Source organism: Siniperca chuatsi, linkage group LG18, assembly GCF_020085105.1.
Source record: "Siniperca chuatsi isolate FFG_IHB_CAS linkage group LG18, ASM2008510v1, whole genome shotgun sequence".
In the NCBI taxonomy this organism is placed as follows: Eukaryota; Metazoa; Chordata; class Actinopteri; order Centrarchiformes; family Sinipercidae; genus Siniperca; species Siniperca chuatsi.
The window spans coordinates 24,535,645-24,554,429 of record NC_058059.1 but is presented as its reverse complement, the minus strand read 5'-3'; the positions used below and the strand labels follow the sequence as shown (position 1 = coordinate 24,554,429).

Here is an 18,785-nt window from a genome sequence, read left to right as displayed (position 1 = left end):
AGAAAAATATCTGGTTCGTTAGCTGCTAAATGTTCCACTATGTTCACCAACTAGTTGCTCACTTTGTCTGTCTGCTGTTTGGTGCTGGGTAGGTAGTGAACAGTGGGTTTATCAGAGCTTTTTCACTGAAAAAGGCTGCCTGATGCTTCTTGAAACCAGGTTAATGAGATCTGAATTTGTTGGCCAGAAAACCAAAATAATGAGCAAAAAGAGGCTAAAAAGTGTTGGTGATAATTCTCTGTGGGATTACATGTAGTACACCTTCAACAAACGAAAATAAAAAGGTAAAAACAAGAAATTGTGGTTAAAGGAGCAGTGTGTTTAACAGTGATTTCTTGCCCAAAAACTGCTGGACACAGTGGCTGCACAAAGCACACTGTCTTCATAAGGAGATTGCCAGGTTTAAGCTGTGCCATATCTCTACTTTAATATATTGGTGACTAGCTTGCAAGCTAAAAAGATTTAGTCTTTAATTTGTCAACTGTCAGAGATTTTGCCATAACATTTACACTGTGGTAGCTATCTCCAATCAACCTAGCAAAGTATTCTCAGTTGAATTTCCAGAAAAATTACTGCAGTATATCATGATATATATCAATATTGTAATATAAAATTTTATCCATATTACCCAATGCTAAGTGGATATAGCAGTGCACTTTGTAGTTAATACAACTAAAGCATACTTGTCTATAAAGCAGTCAGAGTCAATGACAAATAACAAATGTAAACTTAAGCTCCTCACCAACTTCATAGACATTCCGGTTATTGGTCGAGCCGCTAATGCTGATCTCAGCGTATGGTGAATCCCGTCTGGCTGGTGACTTCATCTCCACGTAGCCACACTCTGTGTTTTTGGCTGTCAGTGGGGGAGGGTCCTTTATTGTGGCATATGGGTTTTCAGAGCTGTTGAGGGAACAGGAGCTGGAGTGATATAGCGTGCCCTTCACCAGATCTGGATGACATGGACAGAGGAGCCAGTGAGTGGTGAATATCAGCATTAAACTGAGCAGTTTAGCATTTATTTGTATAATTCCAGAACCTACCTCGTAAAGATTTCCCCATGTATCTCCTGTCAACTCCGTAGGCTCCTGTTATGAAGAAAAATTTAAATGAGAAGGGTCAGTGAATGGTAAAGAAACAAATTATATGAGTGACTATTATGGCAAGAATAGGCTGGAATTTTCTAAAGAATTTTCTTCATGTCACCATAAATTAAGAACTGGAGAAGCAGAGCAGAGGAGATTGAACAGCCAGCCACTGCCTGCCACTGTGGACACCAGTAACAACCACAATCTCACCAGTTGGCCCCTCATTTTGTTTGATTTAGTTTAGTCTCGGATAACTAGACAGAATGCTGTCATCCTCTTGTCCACAGTGGCTGGCAGTGGCTGTTCAATCTGCTCAAGCTCTCGGCACATTTAAATTGACACATAATGCCACCTGCTGTTGTGGAGGGCAAATTACTCAGGACATTTGTCAGAAAATCCTCAGCACAATCACGGCGGAAAGATTGTGCCAAAAGTCACAAGATATTTTTTTTGTCTTTGTAGGATATATTTTTTTGTACTTGTAATATTAAAATTTGTTTCTGAAGCATGATGTATTAGAAACATGTTGTGTATTTGTCTGATAGGTATGTTTTGTATTTGCAAACCACACTGTGTTTGTTAGTGAATCATAGAGCATTTGTAAAAGATTTTTTGTTTGTTTGTTAAGTTTTGGCATTTCAGTGTCATTCTGAGTTAAAAACTCTCTAAGTCTGGCGATGTTCCTAGGATAAAAAATATGTTTTTGTAAACTTTTTCAAATTCCAATGTAACTTCTGTCTAAATTTGTTTGGTCAGACAGCCAAACATTGAGTTCAGATTCTTTATCTCTACTTTCAACTATACAATGAATGAATGAATCTCTGTTTCTTTCTCATTTTTTTTTGCTCATCCCAACACTGATATCAGTGAGACAAGAAATAAGAGCAGCCAAAGAACATGGGTCATCTGGTGAAACAGAGATATACAATTGTGTGTCATCTGCATAGAGTGGTATTTAACATTATGATGCCTGAATTTCTTTATACTCCCAGATGAAGCATGCATAAAAAATACATTAGGCCAGAATGCTTCCTTGAGGAACACCATATTCAATGTAAAGTGTCTATAATACAAAATTACATAAAATAACAAACTTCTTTCTGACAAATATGATCAAAACCAGTCAATCACTACACCAGAGGGACCCACATTTCTGTCAAGTCTGTTGATTAAAATGCTATGATCAAATATGATGAATGCAGCACTTGAATCTAAAAGAATGAGGGCAACCACTTTATTCACATAAACAGTAATTTTCAAGTCATTTACAACTTTAAATAGGGTTTTTCTGTGCTATGGATTGCCAAATCACGCATTCATGTTCATCAGTTGTTAGTGTCCCCTGGAAACATATTTTGCATTGTAACTCAGTTCTGTTTTGCTCTGTACAAGTATGATCGAAACCAGTCAATCAATACACCAGAGGGGCCGACATTTCTGTCAAGCAGGTGTGTACTGGCCATCGGGAAGTTTGGGAATTTTCCCGCTGGGCTGGTCTTGTGAGGACCGGCCTTTTTTCCCAACCCTGGCATTATACTGTAGCCTACTGTATATACAGATATTCAATAGGTAATCTTAGCTGCAGCAACACGGCTGGTGCAGTCCGTAATAGCAGGTAGCAGTTGCCATCACAACTGAAACTGGAAGTGTCTAGCACTAGGGTATGTAGCACTCGTTGACAAAACATGGATAGAAAGAGAAAACCCCCGGCCGGCGGTGCAGAGGAGATGAAAAAAGAAATTTGGCTTTGCTGGCTGACACCGCAAAGTGTGCTAAGATAATAGATTTATTTAAACAGTCTGCAGGTGATGATGAGGACAGTGGTGAAGAGGCAGAAACATCAAAGAGGACTGAGGAGGGAGCAGGTGCTTTGTCATGCTTACATGCTATGTGCTGTAGACTAGCTAAATTAACTAACTAAAGAACAAAATGTTTTTGTTAACCTTGGAGTTTCAATGCTAGAGTCCCGCTGCAGGTTTGACCATTTCCAAGGTTTAACTACTCAGACTCAGTGCACGAAGGTAAAGAGAAGTTTACGCTAAATTTCTATAAAGTGTTTTAAAAAATGGTTATCGACTTGACTGTAAATGGGTAAAAAAAAACATGTAAATTTGATAAAAAGGCATACTATTTGATAGCCAGCCCAGCAATAAAAATGATTTGTTAAATATGTATTTGCCTATGTCAAGGTTGGACTATGCATCATGGAGTTAATGAATACAACAATATTTGATGCTCATGTCAGACAGTCCAAATGATGTCTGTTTTATGCATTTTTAACAAACAGATAAACCTGAGTCAGACAGGGAAGGGTTTGAGGAAGTCGTTGCAGGGACTTCTATGGAGACAGGTATGTGTGACAACCAGCCAGTGCCACTGAACAATAGAGTTTAAAAGTAATTGAAGCATAGATATGTTTTGCACTCTTATGTGGTCTTACTGATTGAATACAACTAATTACTGGTCATCTGGAAATATCAGATGCAGTCAAACAACTATGAATTGATCTATGAACAGTAATTCTCAAGTAATTTACAACTTTAAATAGGGCTTTTTCAGTGATATGGTTTGCCAAATCATGCATTCAGGCATGTTCATCAGTTGTTAGTGTCCCCCGGCAACTTATTTTGTGTTGTAAATCAGTTGCTCTGTACAACTTGAGTTTCTGTATTTGCACGTTTTTCATGCCTCCTATGTGTATGTGTGTCGAAGTTTCTCTATTTGCTTGTGCTGTTATTTAGTTGTCATTTTTTCCTGAATGCACGTATGCATTGTCAAAGTGGTGAAATAATTTTTTTATTAGCTTGTATTTCATCCATTAGCATGTGTTTTCTTAATTGCAGCTCTCTTTCAGCCATTGTAGTGTACAGCCGTAAGATAGAGTTTTGAATCTAGTGTGTCACTCTTACTTTAGCAGTATTGAACAGAACCCGTATTGCTCTGTGCACCAATATTTATGTTAGGTTTATATCCCATCTCCATAGGGATGAACTAAGCTTTTGGAATCCACACATTACAGAGTGATGATCTATAGTGGGGTAGTGGGATAGAGGTTCACTATCATTTAAAGCCAGTGCTACACAAAGATACCAACTTGCAGCATTAATGTTGATATCTATACAGTACAGTATAATGTATTCATGTCTCACCCATTTCATTGAAGCAGTCCCCTTGTTTCCAATCTGCAGGCAGTGTACCAGTGTGATCAGCTAAAGGAGACCTTTTTCTCTGATCCACATTCTTCAACTTCACAAACAGCTGGTTGCTCTTGGCCTGAAAAAATAAAGTTAAAGGGACAAACATCAGTTGTTAGAATATTCATTAACAGACACATTCAATACTGAAAACTTACTTTGCCATCTCTTTGCCCCTCTATACAGTCTCAAAAAGTCCACTTCCATACCTTTCTATATGGACCATTGTTAACATGTGGGGGGCTGATGCACTGGGTCAGCGTATGATAGCTGGGGTTGGAGAAGTAGTTGCTTGGGTGGGTCTCACATGTTGGTGGGTGAGCATCTGAAAAATGACAAGGTGACAAGAACTCTTACCAGAATGTGTCAGTTCATCAGTACTTTCAAAGCATGAGACCCAAAATTAAAAGCATCACAATATGTGATGTCATACAGATCAAGAAACAAGCGGGTCAGACTATAAAACTAAACTATTACCATGGTTTCAGCTCCAGTAAAGCTCCTGTGCACGGTGGTACATATAAAATGCAATTTTTTCTTTTTATTTTGTGTCCACCCTTGGTCCAAAAGTAGTAACTACAGAAGAGATTTTCCCTACACTTGTCATTCAAACAGTGTGGGCCAGACTTTGACGTCTTTTTCCTTGGATGCAGTAATGATGGCAGCTGATCTCTGGCGGCGTTATACAGTGTATGGCCAAGTTGCACTTATGTGTATGAATACGGTTAAGTCCTACGATTAAGTTCTATGTTTAAGTCCTATGGTTGAGAAAATGTAGTTCTAAAGGAAATGGCTGTCTGACGGCAAGGTAAAGTGAAAATATTCAAAATATCCCTTTAATCATGTCTTGTAACCACAAGTTTTACAATATTTACCCTTATGTAAGTAGTTCAACCAAAACAGGCCTCGATCTGCTGAAGTGAGATCCACTCACTTTTTTTGTATTGCTATACTTCAGTAGGCTTTTGTTGCTTTTGTTCTTGTGTTTTTGACTATTCCAATCAGTTTGGATTAATAACTGCATCACCATGAAACACTAACGTAGGTCAAGTCTAGAGCCTATCTTCCGCTTAGCACAGATATATCGCCATATATTACATATAACAAGAAACTGTCATGAAGAAATGCCAAAGATATGTTTGAGGTCATTCACTAACAGACTTGTTGAGTGCATTTCTTTCCTCTTAAAACATAGCAAAGCTGATTTTTAAAATATTTTAAGACCTACACTGTTTACAATTGTGTTTGCTTGATAGCACTTCCTTTTTTGGCATATTGTTAAATTTTTTGGTGCGTTACCGCCACCGACTGTCAATTGGTGAAATACTGTGACACCATCATTAGGAATGTGTATGACGTTGCCGCAAGCATGTGCGTGCATGTCCATCCTTGAGCGTGTGTACAGTACAAGTGCACTAGATGTACTTCCTTATATTTACTTTCACCAACATTATGTATCATATAAAACGCAGCAAGCTTTGAATCTGGATTTATATTTGTCACAGGGGGTTAACAGGATTCCCACCATAGATACCTACAGCGTAGGTTTTGATTTATAGTTCAGCATTGGATTTCACCCATTGATATTACCAGCACAAACAGGTGTATCAATCGTGATCGGACTCGGTCTCGTGCTTAATAATATTCCCCACAGTAACTGTGTTTACAATCTTTCATTTACTTTGTGATACGAGCAACAGTTTATTACTGAATATGGGACTATTGTGTGTGGTCGTTGTATTTACGTTGTTTCATTCACTGTGATTGAGAGCATGGGCCACGGTGATCAGTAGGTCTGCAGTGGTGATGTCTTTGTTTGATGTGTGTTACTGAAAAGGAGAAGATAACCGAGCCCTTTTTCAACTTGCTTCATGTTGACTTAATGATCAACAATCTCTATCAACATCAGAAACTTGTAGGAAAACACACAAGCAGACCATGGTGACCAGTCACAGGTCTTGTGGTTCCCCCATTGTATCTCCGTAACTGCTGAAGCAATGTAGTTACATTTTTGAGGAGGTGCACAGAGGTGCAGGAGGCACGGAGCCTATGCATGTACCACAGTAGGTACAGCATAACTACTTAATGCAGAGGTATAAATCCAGCTCAGGTGTTCTTTCGACTATGTTTTCAAAGCATATAAAATGCTCTATGGCCTAAATTGCTTTACTCATGACTAGTAATCTATGTGTTTTTAAATTTAAACATGGCATAAAATCCCCTGGTTACTGTAAAATAAATGAATCTCTTTCCAGCACCCTAGACAGTGATTGTGTAAATTCACTTGCTATTATAGGAAAAACAGCATACATAGAATTATTCTGTAAATGGGACTGTGGACTCCATTTAGCATGAAAAACATGTGAGTATTTTCATTGTATTGGAATCCTGTTAAAAGGAAAACAAAATAGTATTTAACTGTTTAAAAGCAATACAACAATTAAGGAAAAAGATGACACATTTTAGGAGAAACACCTGATGGCCTAACATGAGGAAAGACCTGTCTAACATGCCTGGGACAGTACACAGTCACTAAGCAGGTTGCCATTTGAAGCAGGTCAACATGTAATGTACCTGCGATGGTGTAATCAGCAGTGACCCTCAGAGCAGGAGTGTAGGTCACAGCAGGTATGGTGGGCTCTTTACCCTTCTGCTTTTTCCTGTAGATGATGAAGAGGAGGAGGAGAAAGAGCACCAGCAGCACCAGGACAATGATTCCTGCGATGGCTCCGATCTGGTAGGTGTCCACCTGCATGGCTGTACTGGTCAAACTGTTGAGGCTGCCCACCACCACCACACCAGCTGCTGACAAGAGGAATTGAAAATGTAGAACCAGAGTTAGAGGCCTAAGAGTCTGTTCGGTCTTAATAAACATTTGGTCCATTTCTGAAAATAAAACTTTCAAAAAGGAGATGACTGTCAACTATTAGACAACCAAGGAAATCTGATTACAGTAACCATTCTCAAAAACAGATCTGAGAACTGACTATGGACAACAGGCATTTTGGAACTGTTTCTTAACGAACATTGATTGATTCCACTTTTATTGAGGTGTCCTCACCTTGGTCACAGCGAGATCCCTTCCAGCCTGGGTTGCAGTAACATGTACCAGTCATGTGATCACACGTGGAGTTATTTAGACAGTCACAGACCTGACGGCAGCCATAACCGTATGAACCAGGAGGACACTCTGGAAATAAGAAAAAGGTGTTTAAGTCGTGTGTGTGTGAGTTGTGACAACCTGTACTTCGTCATCAGATTTCACCACCTGGTTACACCCCGGAAACACCCATTTTCACAATCTACTCACCAATTCGTTCCTGGCTCATGCCACAGTTCAACTCACTTCCGTTTATCTGGTATTGGGTTTTTTTTTGGAGGAGAGTGATTGAGCATTGGCCAGAGCAACACGCTCTATTTTTCTCCATTTTGTTTACATTCAACAAACTGAACCTAATCTTTATTTTTCTCTTTAGGCAACGGAATGTAACTGGACTAAAAAAGTGTGAAAGAAAACTCATGGTGGAATTTTGAGTTGGATTATCCTTCGTTTTGTGGATTTTGGGAATGTGGAATATTGGGTTGTTTTGTGAATGTCTTGAAATATATGAATATTTTGGTTTTTATTGTGCTTGTGGTGTTCTTGTTGGTTGTGGTCATTCAATGTTAGGGTGTACATTTTGATTGTGTGCATCCCTTGTGAGGTTTGATTTAAACATTTAAAAAAGCACAAACAACTACAAAACGTGACTGACCAATCTTAAATGCCAGGAGAGAGACCTGGCTGGCACCCTTAACCAAATAATAAAAATTAAATAAGAGAACACAGAAAGTCAAACTGTCACAGTGTGCAGGGTCACATACATATATATGTATGTGAGCCTGCTTTAGCTTCAATGTCTTAAAATTTTGAGTATTTGAAGCTTTTGAAATTTATTTGTATGGGAGTACTTGACTTTCTGAAGTTGAAGCACTGAAAGAAAAGTGAATGAAATGAAACTGAAATTTAAACATGGAAAGAAGTTGAATTGTCACTTGAAGTTAAAGTGCTGAAAAGGGTTGGAGAGACTGCTGAAGTGCACAGATTGAAAGGAGTTGAAGTGTCAGTTAAGGTTGTAGGCACAATCAGTGTAAGCACTGAGAGGAGGTCAAATGTTGAGATGGTACCTTAGGTGGTTAGTGTGGTGACATCACAAATAAAAAACAAAATCATAAAGAGGTAAATAAGAGTGCAAAAGTGTGCATCACTGTAGCAATCACACAAATTACTTGTCTAGGTATAAACAGTGTACAGCAGTTTACAAGAAAGGAGTTGAAGTGTCAGAGTTGAGGTGTAGGCACAAAGTGTAAGTAAATAAGAGTATAAAAGTGTGCATCATTGAACACATACTCATCTAAACAGGAAGGGATGTGGAAAGAAAGAAAGAAACAAAGAGAGTTAAAAGCAGACAGGATTAAGACAGTTTAACATACTTTGTTCACAGTGTCGTCCCATGAAGCCGGTGCGACAGGTGCACTGTCCAGAGATGTGGTCACAGTCAGCTCCATTCCTACACTGACAGGTCTGAGAACAGTCCTTCCCATAGAAACCTAATGGACACCCTGCAAGGTAGTCATCATACAACACAAAACGCTATATTTCTGAAATAAACAACAAAGGCTGTGTGACATATGTTTTATCATTGGTTTTATCATGTAGAGCTGTAATTTAACCCTCCTATTGTGTTCTGGACAAAACTGGCTGATTACAACTTTCTTCTGTCATTAACAGGGATGCTGGAAGTCAGACTTCAGGGGTGCTGAGAGAAACTCAGTCTATTTAATGACGTCATACAAAATGCTGTGCAACATTTATGGTTATTGCATTAATTTGAATGCCAGGATAATTTATATCTGAGAGAGGGAGATAGAGAGCTTTGGAATGGAGGGTCTCTCTCTTTCTCTCTGTCTAAGTGCATGCTGGGAGTGAGTGTGGTGAGTGCTGCAGAGAGCATGTTGGAGTGTGTGAGTTTTTCTAACTCTTTTTGCTTGTTTTCCTACTCTTGTTTCACTGTTTATGTACTTGTTGCTGTGTTGTGTTGCAAAAAGGTAATTATTTCCAATGTTCTCCCGTTCCTGAAAAATTAGCTTTTGGAGAAAGAGCTGGCAAGACACAGTTAGTGTCTCCGATAAAGATGATCCCCATCAGCTGTAAATCTCATCTTAAACAAGTTGTGTGTTTTAGGAGACACATTTTCATGGCCCTTAAAAAGAGCGATGAGGAGCTGAATTTGGTGTTCAAGTTTAAAGTTGAGGATTTTGGTTGTATTGTGCATGTGACCCGAAACAATGAAATGTTTCAGGTGTGAAACTGAGGGACACTTGATTCATTCATGTCCGGACAGAGACGGTGAGAGTCGGTCAGCTGCTTCTGCAGCGGAGCTGCCGCCTGTCAGAGCCGACAGCGGAGCCTCTTTATTGGACAAACACAGAGGAATCACAGGAGGAAAACAGAGATAACAGAGATCAGGAGAACAAGGTCATGGAAAGTCTAATGAGTCAGCAAGGTGAGCAGAAAACACAAACTGAGTAAAAGGAAAATATTGGTTACACTGCGACTAGAGTGGCGGAGTCAATGTTGTTGGATGAGGAAGTTTCCAAATTGTCAACTAAAAGAAAAAAATCAGAAAACAAACCAACCAATGAACAAGTTACAAAAGTGTCAAAGATAAACCCGACGTGTTCCTTCTCTCAGTCAGAGGACAGTGAAATAAACACGCAGGAAAGTGAACTAAGTGGAAACATACAGGTGATTGTGGGGAGTGGTTACTCCACCAGAATCAGGTCTTTTTTACACTAGACACAAAAGGCATGAGACTAGTTAAAGTTGACGATTTCTTCCCGGATTTAAAACTGTTCCCTGACTCAGACTTTTCAAGAAAAACACAGAATGCACTGGCCAACCAACCTTTACTGACCAAGAAGTTTTTCGACTAAAAAAACTGATGTTAAAAGCTAGGTTCCTCTCTGTCTTGTTTAAATGCAGCTTCATCATTAACATGTTTGACATAAAGCTGGGCTCTTTAAACATTAATGGTGCCAGAGAGGATGTCAAGAGAGCTTCTCTTTTCAGTTTATTTAAGGTTAGGAAGGTAAATGTTATTTTTCTACATAGAAATACACAGCACAGCTGTGAATGAACCTGCATGGAGGGAATGTAATGGGGAAGTTTTCCTCAGCCATAAGAGTAGGAACAGTAGTGAAGTTGGTATCTTGTTTTCTAAAGATTATTAACCCATTTCTTGTGTCACTGTATATATTAAGGGTCACTTACAAAAATGCAAGCCGTGTATGAAAATGTAAAAATGACTTTCATTAATGTATATGCTCCAAGCATAGGCACAGAAAGCATTGTTTTTTAAAACATTTTAAACAATGTTGTTAACTGTAACTGTAGTGGTGAAGGATACATGTTCCTGGGTGGTGACTTTAACTGTATTGCAAATGCAGTTTTAGACAGAAACCATCCAGAACCACATAGAGCTTCCAAGAGTTGTCTTGTTAAGTTAATTGAGGCAAATTATTTATGTGATGCTTGGAGGCATTTTCATCACACCCATCCGTCAATATATTTGGGTTCATGCAAAAGATAACTCTTTATCTATGGCTAGGTTTGATAGATTTTACAGTTTCAAACATCAGACCAATGTACTTTAAAGTTGCTTGATCCACCCAGTGGGTATTTCAGATCATTCTCTTGTACGGGTTTCTATTTTAGTTAAAGATGTAAAATTTAATAGTGCCTATTGGCATTTCAGTATGGCCCTGCTTTCTGATATTTTGATATCTGATGTTTTTAAGAATGCTTTCAGTCTCTTTTGGAGTAACTATACAAAGACAAAATCTGAATACATTTCTTTACAACAGTAAACAGCTGTGCCTAAAGTACACTCTCAATGTCACAAGGGACATGACCAGGTCTATGAAAGCTCTGGAGAGAGTAATAGTGGAGCTGCAAGATTTAGCAGACTCCACAGGAGAAAGAGAACATATTAATGTTCTCAAAAGCAAAAAGTCAGCTCTATCTGACCTGCTGGGTTTTTCTGCTCAAGGTGCTCTGGTTCACTCCCGTTAAAAACTGTCTAAAATGTTGCCAAAATGGATGCTCCCTCTCACTTTTTCTTCGGCATCGAATGTAAGAATGGACAAAAAAAGGTTCATGCATTCCCTGCAGTCCAACACTGGGCAGCTGCTGCAAGGGTCTGCAGAGATTCGCAGATGTGCAGTTGCCTTCAATGAGGAGCTCTTCACGAAAGAATTCCAGGTGAGACCGGAGGTGGCGCAGTCATTCTACGAGAGGCTACCCAAGGTTCCCGTGGAGGTCAATGCAGAGTTGGATGCACAGATCTCCGCTGATGAGCTACATGTTGCGCTGCAGAGCCTAGAGAGCGGCAAGGCTACAGGGATTGATGGCCTTCTTGCAGACCTTTCAGAAGGTTTTCTGGTCTGTGATTGGCAAGGATCTGCTAATTGTTCTCAGAGACAGACCAGCAGTCTTAATAAAGGACAGTTAACCTTGAGCTGCAGGAGAGTAGTCCTCACCCTTCTCCCCAAGAAAGGGGATCTACAGGAAATTAAGAACTGGCTGCCATCTGCTTACGCTGATGATGTTGTTGTCCTTGTCAAAAAACAAGATGATATTAATGTCCTTGTTGAAACTGTTAATGATTTCGGTACTCTATCCTCTGCTAAGGTCAATTGGTGGAAAAAGTGAAGCCTTAGCAGTTTGTGATGAGCTGAGCAAGAAGCTCGCCTTACCTGGGAGATTAATATGGAACAAGAGAGGGTTTAAATACCTTGGTGTTTATCTTGGTGATGATTCTTCTTTTGTGCAAAAACTGGGACAATGTTTAAAAGAAGGTTGAAGGATGACTCAGAAGATGTAAATGGATTTTGCCACATATGTCCTTTTAAAGGCTGCACATTAGGGATTAACAATTTGGTGTCTTCCATGCTATGGCATCAACTGGTATGTGTGGACCCCCAACACATCTGCTGGCCAGGATACAGGTGGTGTTGATGGATTTCTTCTTCTGCACTGGGTCCCGCAGAGCGGGCTGTTCCTGCCAAAGGAGGAAGGAGGACAGGGGCTCGTTCACCTGGCCAACAGGGGTGCTACCTTTTGAATCCAGAAGCTCTTCGCCAGACCCACAGAACTTGTCTGGAGACCCATAGCCCGAGCCATACTGAGCCGTGGTCTCACTGAACCTCTGTTTCTAATTGACCTGAGTGCTTAAAAACTGTGCAATCTCCCAAAGTTCATGGACTGTTTACTGTGTGGGGGATGTTCTGCAAACAGACACTGACAAACTGTGTTTCCCTGTCTTGGCTTTTGAAAGAGCCAGTAGTACATGGGACCCGCTTCAACGCAGAGCGCGCAGCGGGACCCTTTGTGCTGCAGCTGCTGTGCTCGGCGGGGGTTGTCACACTAGGACACGTGGTGGAACTGTGTGGACCTCATCTGATCAACGCTGCAAATCTGGCCTCTTATTTGGTAGTTCAATCTGTCAGGTTCACCTGCTCAACACCTGGAAGTGTGAGCTGACACAGACTGAACTCTCTTTGTTAAATGCACACTGGAATGGACACTGTCAATCAAATGTTGATGGCCCTTTCAACACACTGACACTTGTTCCTGATTTTAAAGACTGTACTGGTCAACTGTTGGAATTGGACTAAATATCATGGGAGGAAAAACTATGTGCAAACTGTTGGTTAAAGTTTTAAACAAGAACAAACTGAGTGGTCAAGCTGACACTCCTCGGAGAGCTCATCTAGGGCTTAACAATGAGGTCAAGCCTGTGTGGAGAGCACTATATAAAACACTGTTAACCAAAAGAGTCGGAGATTTACAGTGGAGATTTCTGCACGGTATTGTGGCTTTCAATTGCTACAACAAGTGTTCAGGATGTTTGGAGAAACTTTTTCTAAGCACGTGTTCATCTTAGACTACAGATACAGTCAAAAGTGGAGAGCAAAATGCCAGTTGTTTAATTTTGTTTAAGTTCAAGCAAAAATGGCTATCTACCACAGCAGAAGGAATAAAATGGAGGACTCTTTGGATTCTGATGTGAATATTATTTTTGTCAGGATGATAAAGGCCAGACTGAAAGTTGATTACAGTTTCTACAGCACAACAAACAATGTGGAAGAGTTCACAAGCATATGGTGCCTTAAAAATGTTTTATGTTCTGTTCTAGAGAATGACCTGATTTTTGGACTCATTTTGAGCTCATTTATTTTTATTTACTTACATCTTTTCATTTACTTTTTCAGCTTTTCTGAATATACAGCATCATTGCATTTAGAAAACTGTTTTGAGCAAATAGAGGTTTTAAAATCTCTCTCTCACACACACACTCACACATTCACTCTCTCTCTCACACACACACAAACACACAGACAGACAGACAGTACGGTCTAGACCTGCTCTATAGGACAAGTGCAATGACATAACTTCTGAATTGGTGATATATATATATATATATATAAAATATGTGTGTGAATATGTTATGTTATGCTATATTATGTTCAACCAGCAGATGGAATACTTCCCCATACACCCCAACATCACACCCAACCCATCCCACCACCAACAACCCCATCACCCCACACACACAGACCAGACCTCTCGACACACACATACACACGAAGACGAGGGCCTTTGTTCTCACACACAAACGCACCTGCAGACCCAGACTTAACCTCCTCCTCATTATTGAGCACCCTCTTTCCCGCCTCATCATGCCACGGGAACCACATCTTCCAGACAAAACAATATAATGTTAGTTACAGGAACATATCTCTTTCTTGTGCTTATGTGCCCAGACATCAAAACTAGCCTCACCTGCCACAAATGCCATGACTAAGGCACACGCCAAAATGATCACACATTGCCACTCATGCTTATGAACACACACACACACACATGTTCAAGTTATTACAATCTGTTTTTAGGTTGAATCTATGTTTTTGAAATAAATGATGAGTTAAGTTGTCATTAATGTTCTTTCTGAATAAAGTGTCATCAGTCAGACCAGAAACAGATGTCGCTTATCGTAGCCACCAAATGGGACTATGGTACCAATAAACTTTTTTAGATGGTTTCAAAACAGTATCCTGGCTAAACACCTACCAGTCTGTGATAATCATCAATATATTTTCCTCGATAAATAATAAAACAAAAATAAGTGTAGAACTTGTAATAATGACTAGGAATGAAGATGTCACACATCTGGTGATAATTTATGTTTTATGTTTGCTTAACAGTTAAAACAGACCGGCCAATTCAATTCACATAATTGGCAGGGAACACCATAATAAGAAACACAGAACGAACACAATAAAAGGGTTAAACCTGTTTCCACAGTAATCTACTATGTGACATCAACTAGCTGTCACAGGAAAACTACTCTTCTGTGTATGTGTGTGTGTGTGTGTGTATGTGTGACTGACGTTGTGTGCAGTAGAGGCCGGTCCATCCTGGGGTGCACTTGCATTCTCCGTCATAAGCACTGCAGTAGGCTCCATTGTGACAGTTACATGTGTGGATGCAGTTGGGTCCCCACTGACCAGGTGGACATGCTGCAACACAGTGACAACAAAATTTTAGTGCTCATAAATCTTTAGTCATACCAGTTCATAGCTAAATATCCTTTCTAAATAACTTTTATTTTCACATCACAATACACAGTTTCATGAAGAAACAAGTACTTTACAGGACATTAACATTATAAAACACATCAGAACCACCATGTATCTTATTTATTATTTTATTGAGTGAACGCACGCTGGGAGCAGTCGCTGCCAATCCATCCTGGATAACACTGACAGGAGCCATCGATGGGGTTACATGTGCCGTTGTTGGTGCAGCTACAGCTCCAGGCACAGTTCTTCCCAAAGCGACCACTGGGACACACTGCACACAAGACACGTGTATTAATCATTCATGTTCGTCAGCCACATTTTAGAAGTATTTTCACTTCTTGAGTATCATGGTTGCTGATTAGGTTCACTGTGACATTTTTATCACACACAAATGGTCAATATTGTTCTCATGTGTCTAACTTTGTTGAGCAGTGTGTTACATCACATGACCAAATGTTCTGATAAATATTTACAGTGAAAATGGAATTTGTGTATGGGTCATGTTCACACAGACGTGTGTCCCATCAAAGTGACAGTCATGCTAGCAGCTTTCTTTAGGCTCAGATGCTTCTTGAACAGCTTTGATCTTTTTTACAGGGAAATTCTCAGAGAGTGTAATAACTCTTGGAGCACTTCTAGGACTAATATCAACAGGAAGCTGTGACCAGTATCAGCCTTTAAAAACCAACATGGGATGAATCCTGAAGCCTTTGTAACACAGTAGAAATAGTGTGCTACAGAGTAACTCACCCTCGTTGCACAGTGTCCCCTTGAAGCCCGGCAGACAGTCACACTGTCCTGTGATGTGGTGACATGGTCCGTTACTGTGGACACACTGTGGACAGGTCTGACTGCAGCGGTGACCAAAGTAACCTGGAGAGCAGACTACAGGCAAACCAGGGGAAACACAAATCTGAGGTCATTTAATCTGTAAACCCAATTTACTAAGGCAACAGCTAATCATGCAATCAACAACTTTTAGGAGCCTTCTGGGAGTGAAAGAGAGTTTAGGAGGAATTCAGGGTGAGATTTAACATCAGACTACAGATCCACAATTGTCATATGTCATTAGGTGATATCCCTGTGCACAAATATTCTCACTCTCCGGGGTGCCAGATAGAGCAAGAAGAATTAGCAATACATAGAGTCAAAAAATTTCAGAGTTTACCAGGAGTTTCAGATTGACTCAGATTGATTAATTTATATTTAAACCTATCTTGAAATGAACAACATATTTTAGATTGTGACCTCTGTGACACTTTACAATACAGATTGACAGTGTAATTTCTTTGTATGAATCAGGTGCCTATGAAATGACCAGTTCTTAGTGGTACTTAAATGTAGGTACAGTGGACGAAAACAAGACTATGGGGAACAAGGGAGTAACAACTGTGCATTTTAGTGGAAAAGAGAAATAAATTATACAGTATAGTTTCGTTACTTTACTGTACCCGCACAGTTTTAGCATATCATAACTTTGAAATATGTTATACCATAATTACTTTAAAGGTTTGCAGAATATCAGTGTTGTTGACACCATGTTCCCCAAACTTCAGTTCTGTTTCCCAGTACTATACCCTGTAGGTACCCAGTATTTACAAAAATACTTAGAGTATAATGTATTTCTCCTTTCCTCTAAAATGCCCATTTTTTTGTTCCTCATAGTCTTGTTTTCCTCCACTGTACCTAATTTAAATTCCAGTAGGAACAATTTTTTGGTACCTGATTACATACATGAAATTACACTACAAATTGCATATATATTATAAAGTGTTACCATGGCTTCTTTAGGTGCACAATCTGGAAACTTGTTTGCCAGAATTAGTGAACTTATATTGTGTTTATTATTTTATGATTGGTTACTGCAGCGTTTTTCTTTCAAAGATGTTATTTTTGTTTTGAACTAATAAGACACATTTTAGTAGAATACAGGTGGGGTCTGTTCCCCACCACAAACTTGGTAAATCCAGAGCACTGCACAATTAGTTATATTTATCATATGCCATCCTGCTATTTAAAAACCTCCTTCCTTAAATGCATATATGCAGAAGACAACAGAGCACTTCACTGGTGACACATAAACTGCTCTTTACATGGATCTGTTGATGTTTGTGTGTGTGTGTGTGTGTGTGTGTGTGTGTGTGTGTGTGTGTGTGTGTGTGTGTGTGTGTGTGTGTGTGTGTGTGTGTGATGAAATCATCATCAACACTATTGATCAAAACCATAGATCCATCTACATGACAAGTGATAAAAATTCATTCACTAATCATGACTGTGTGATACAATTTAAAGCTCCAAGTGGATCTTGGAGCTGTGATTTAAGTTGTTTAAATTCAAGTTGTTTAAAAAAAAAAGATCTTGTTATGTGAGGGTTGTTTTACTTACTTCTGAAGTGAATTAAAAATTTAAAAGAATTTTCAAAAGATTTTTTTAATGAAAGCAGTAACTTTAAAGGATAATTCTGGTTTATTACAACTTGGCCCTTACTTGTGTAGTTTCGGCCATCATTTCTATCGGTGATGACCAAAGAAAAGGGCAATATACATCGCCGACTTTTATGTAAGTCTTCACACCAACAATGTGGGTAAATGTGCCACGATACACCAATGTCCTATCTTCCCCAGTGTAGATGCACATCATCTCAAGAACCCCCGGATTGACACATCCCGGGTACTGCACTACATTGTGGTTTTAACAATGATGAAGTTTAAAGACTGTCAGCCCACTGGTCATCTGGAACACGGTAACATCACTACAATGAAATCCAATGGGTCAGAAACACAAGAAGTCAGATGATCAGACAGGTTGGAAACAAACTAACAGTTTATCCAGATTATCTAAACCACTTTATTTGGAGGTCAAACTGAAAGTAAAATGTCACTAATAATTCCTCACTGCACAGGAAAAATGTGTGTGAACTATAGTCAGTACAGTAGGTCAAAGTTGAAGCAGGAAGTGGGTCTGTAAACTGATGTTTACAACAGATAGTTTGGGTAATAATTTTACTGTTCACCTGGAGGTTTGTCTCTAACCTGTCTAATCGTCTGACTGCTTAGTTTGTGACTTATTTTTAGTGATGTCACTGTGATCCCAGATATTAGTTATTAACTTGCAGAATACAATATTATTATTACCAATAGACAAAACTATCAAAATAAGACTGAAGTTCAAAATAAACTCCTTTATGTCAAGCGTCAGCTGTGTGATGATCTTTCAGCAGCATGTGATGCAGATGTAGGACTTACTCCTCTGACATGTGGTGCCTCTGTATCCTGGAGCACACTCACAGGTTCCTTCATCTGGCGAGCAGGATGCTCCGTTTTTACAGTTACAGGTGAGGGAGCAGTTTGGGCCCCAGCGGCCCTCTGCACACACACTGTCACAGTGGATACCTGCTCACACACATACACACACAAATCCAAATACTTTTTAGTGTATTTCATACAGTGAATGCATACAAGTGTAAACTGAGTACACTTATGACTAATTCAAAAAAGATTCTTCAACACCAACCACATCATAGGGAATGCTCCAACTTGGTGGTTTAGCTAACTAAACAGTTAGGTATCATTTAGCTGCCCCTGATCAGTTGTTTCATACTTCATATACATGACTGACAATGCAAACACTGCAATGTCAACCACAAAATTAAAAAATATATAAAAAGAGATATCGAAAGATATTTTATAATCAGTTGTGGAAAGTAACTATATACATTTACTCAAGTACAATTTTGAGTATTTCTACTTTATGCTATTTTATACTTATACTACAGATATAATTACTAGTTACTTTACATATTAAGATTTTACAAAAA

General features: G+C 39.3%; 1 protein-coding gene across 2 annotated transcripts in view; it reads right to left on the bottom strand.

Annotated features, from left to right (window-relative positions):
* Positions 1–18,785, bottom strand: part of megf10 (multiple EGF-like-domains 10) — a 94,461-nt gene that overhangs the window by 4,778 nt on the left and 70,898 nt on the right. The window contains exons 14-24 of one of the 2 annotated variants that reach the window (XM_044173373.1): positions 18,214–18,360; positions 15,719–15,853; positions 15,111–15,239; positions 14,777–14,905; positions 8,756–8,884; positions 7,344–7,472; positions 6,857–7,087; positions 4,492–4,607; positions 4,238–4,361; positions 1,044–1,088; positions 743–952 (exon numbers count right to left, since the gene is read on the bottom strand). In XM_044173373.1, the coding sequence (XP_044029308.1) occupies positions 743–952; positions 1,044–1,088; positions 4,238–4,361; positions 4,492–4,607; positions 6,857–7,087; positions 7,344–7,472; positions 8,756–8,884; positions 14,777–14,905; positions 15,111–15,239; positions 15,719–15,853; positions 18,214–18,360 (1,524 nt within the window). The remainder of the gene's footprint in view (positions 1–742; positions 953–1,043; positions 1,089–4,237; positions 4,362–4,491; positions 4,608–6,856; positions 7,088–7,343; positions 7,473–8,755; positions 8,885–14,776; positions 14,906–15,110; positions 15,240–15,718; positions 15,854–18,213; positions 18,361–18,785) is intronic. The other variant, XM_044173374.1, reaches the window with a different exon arrangement.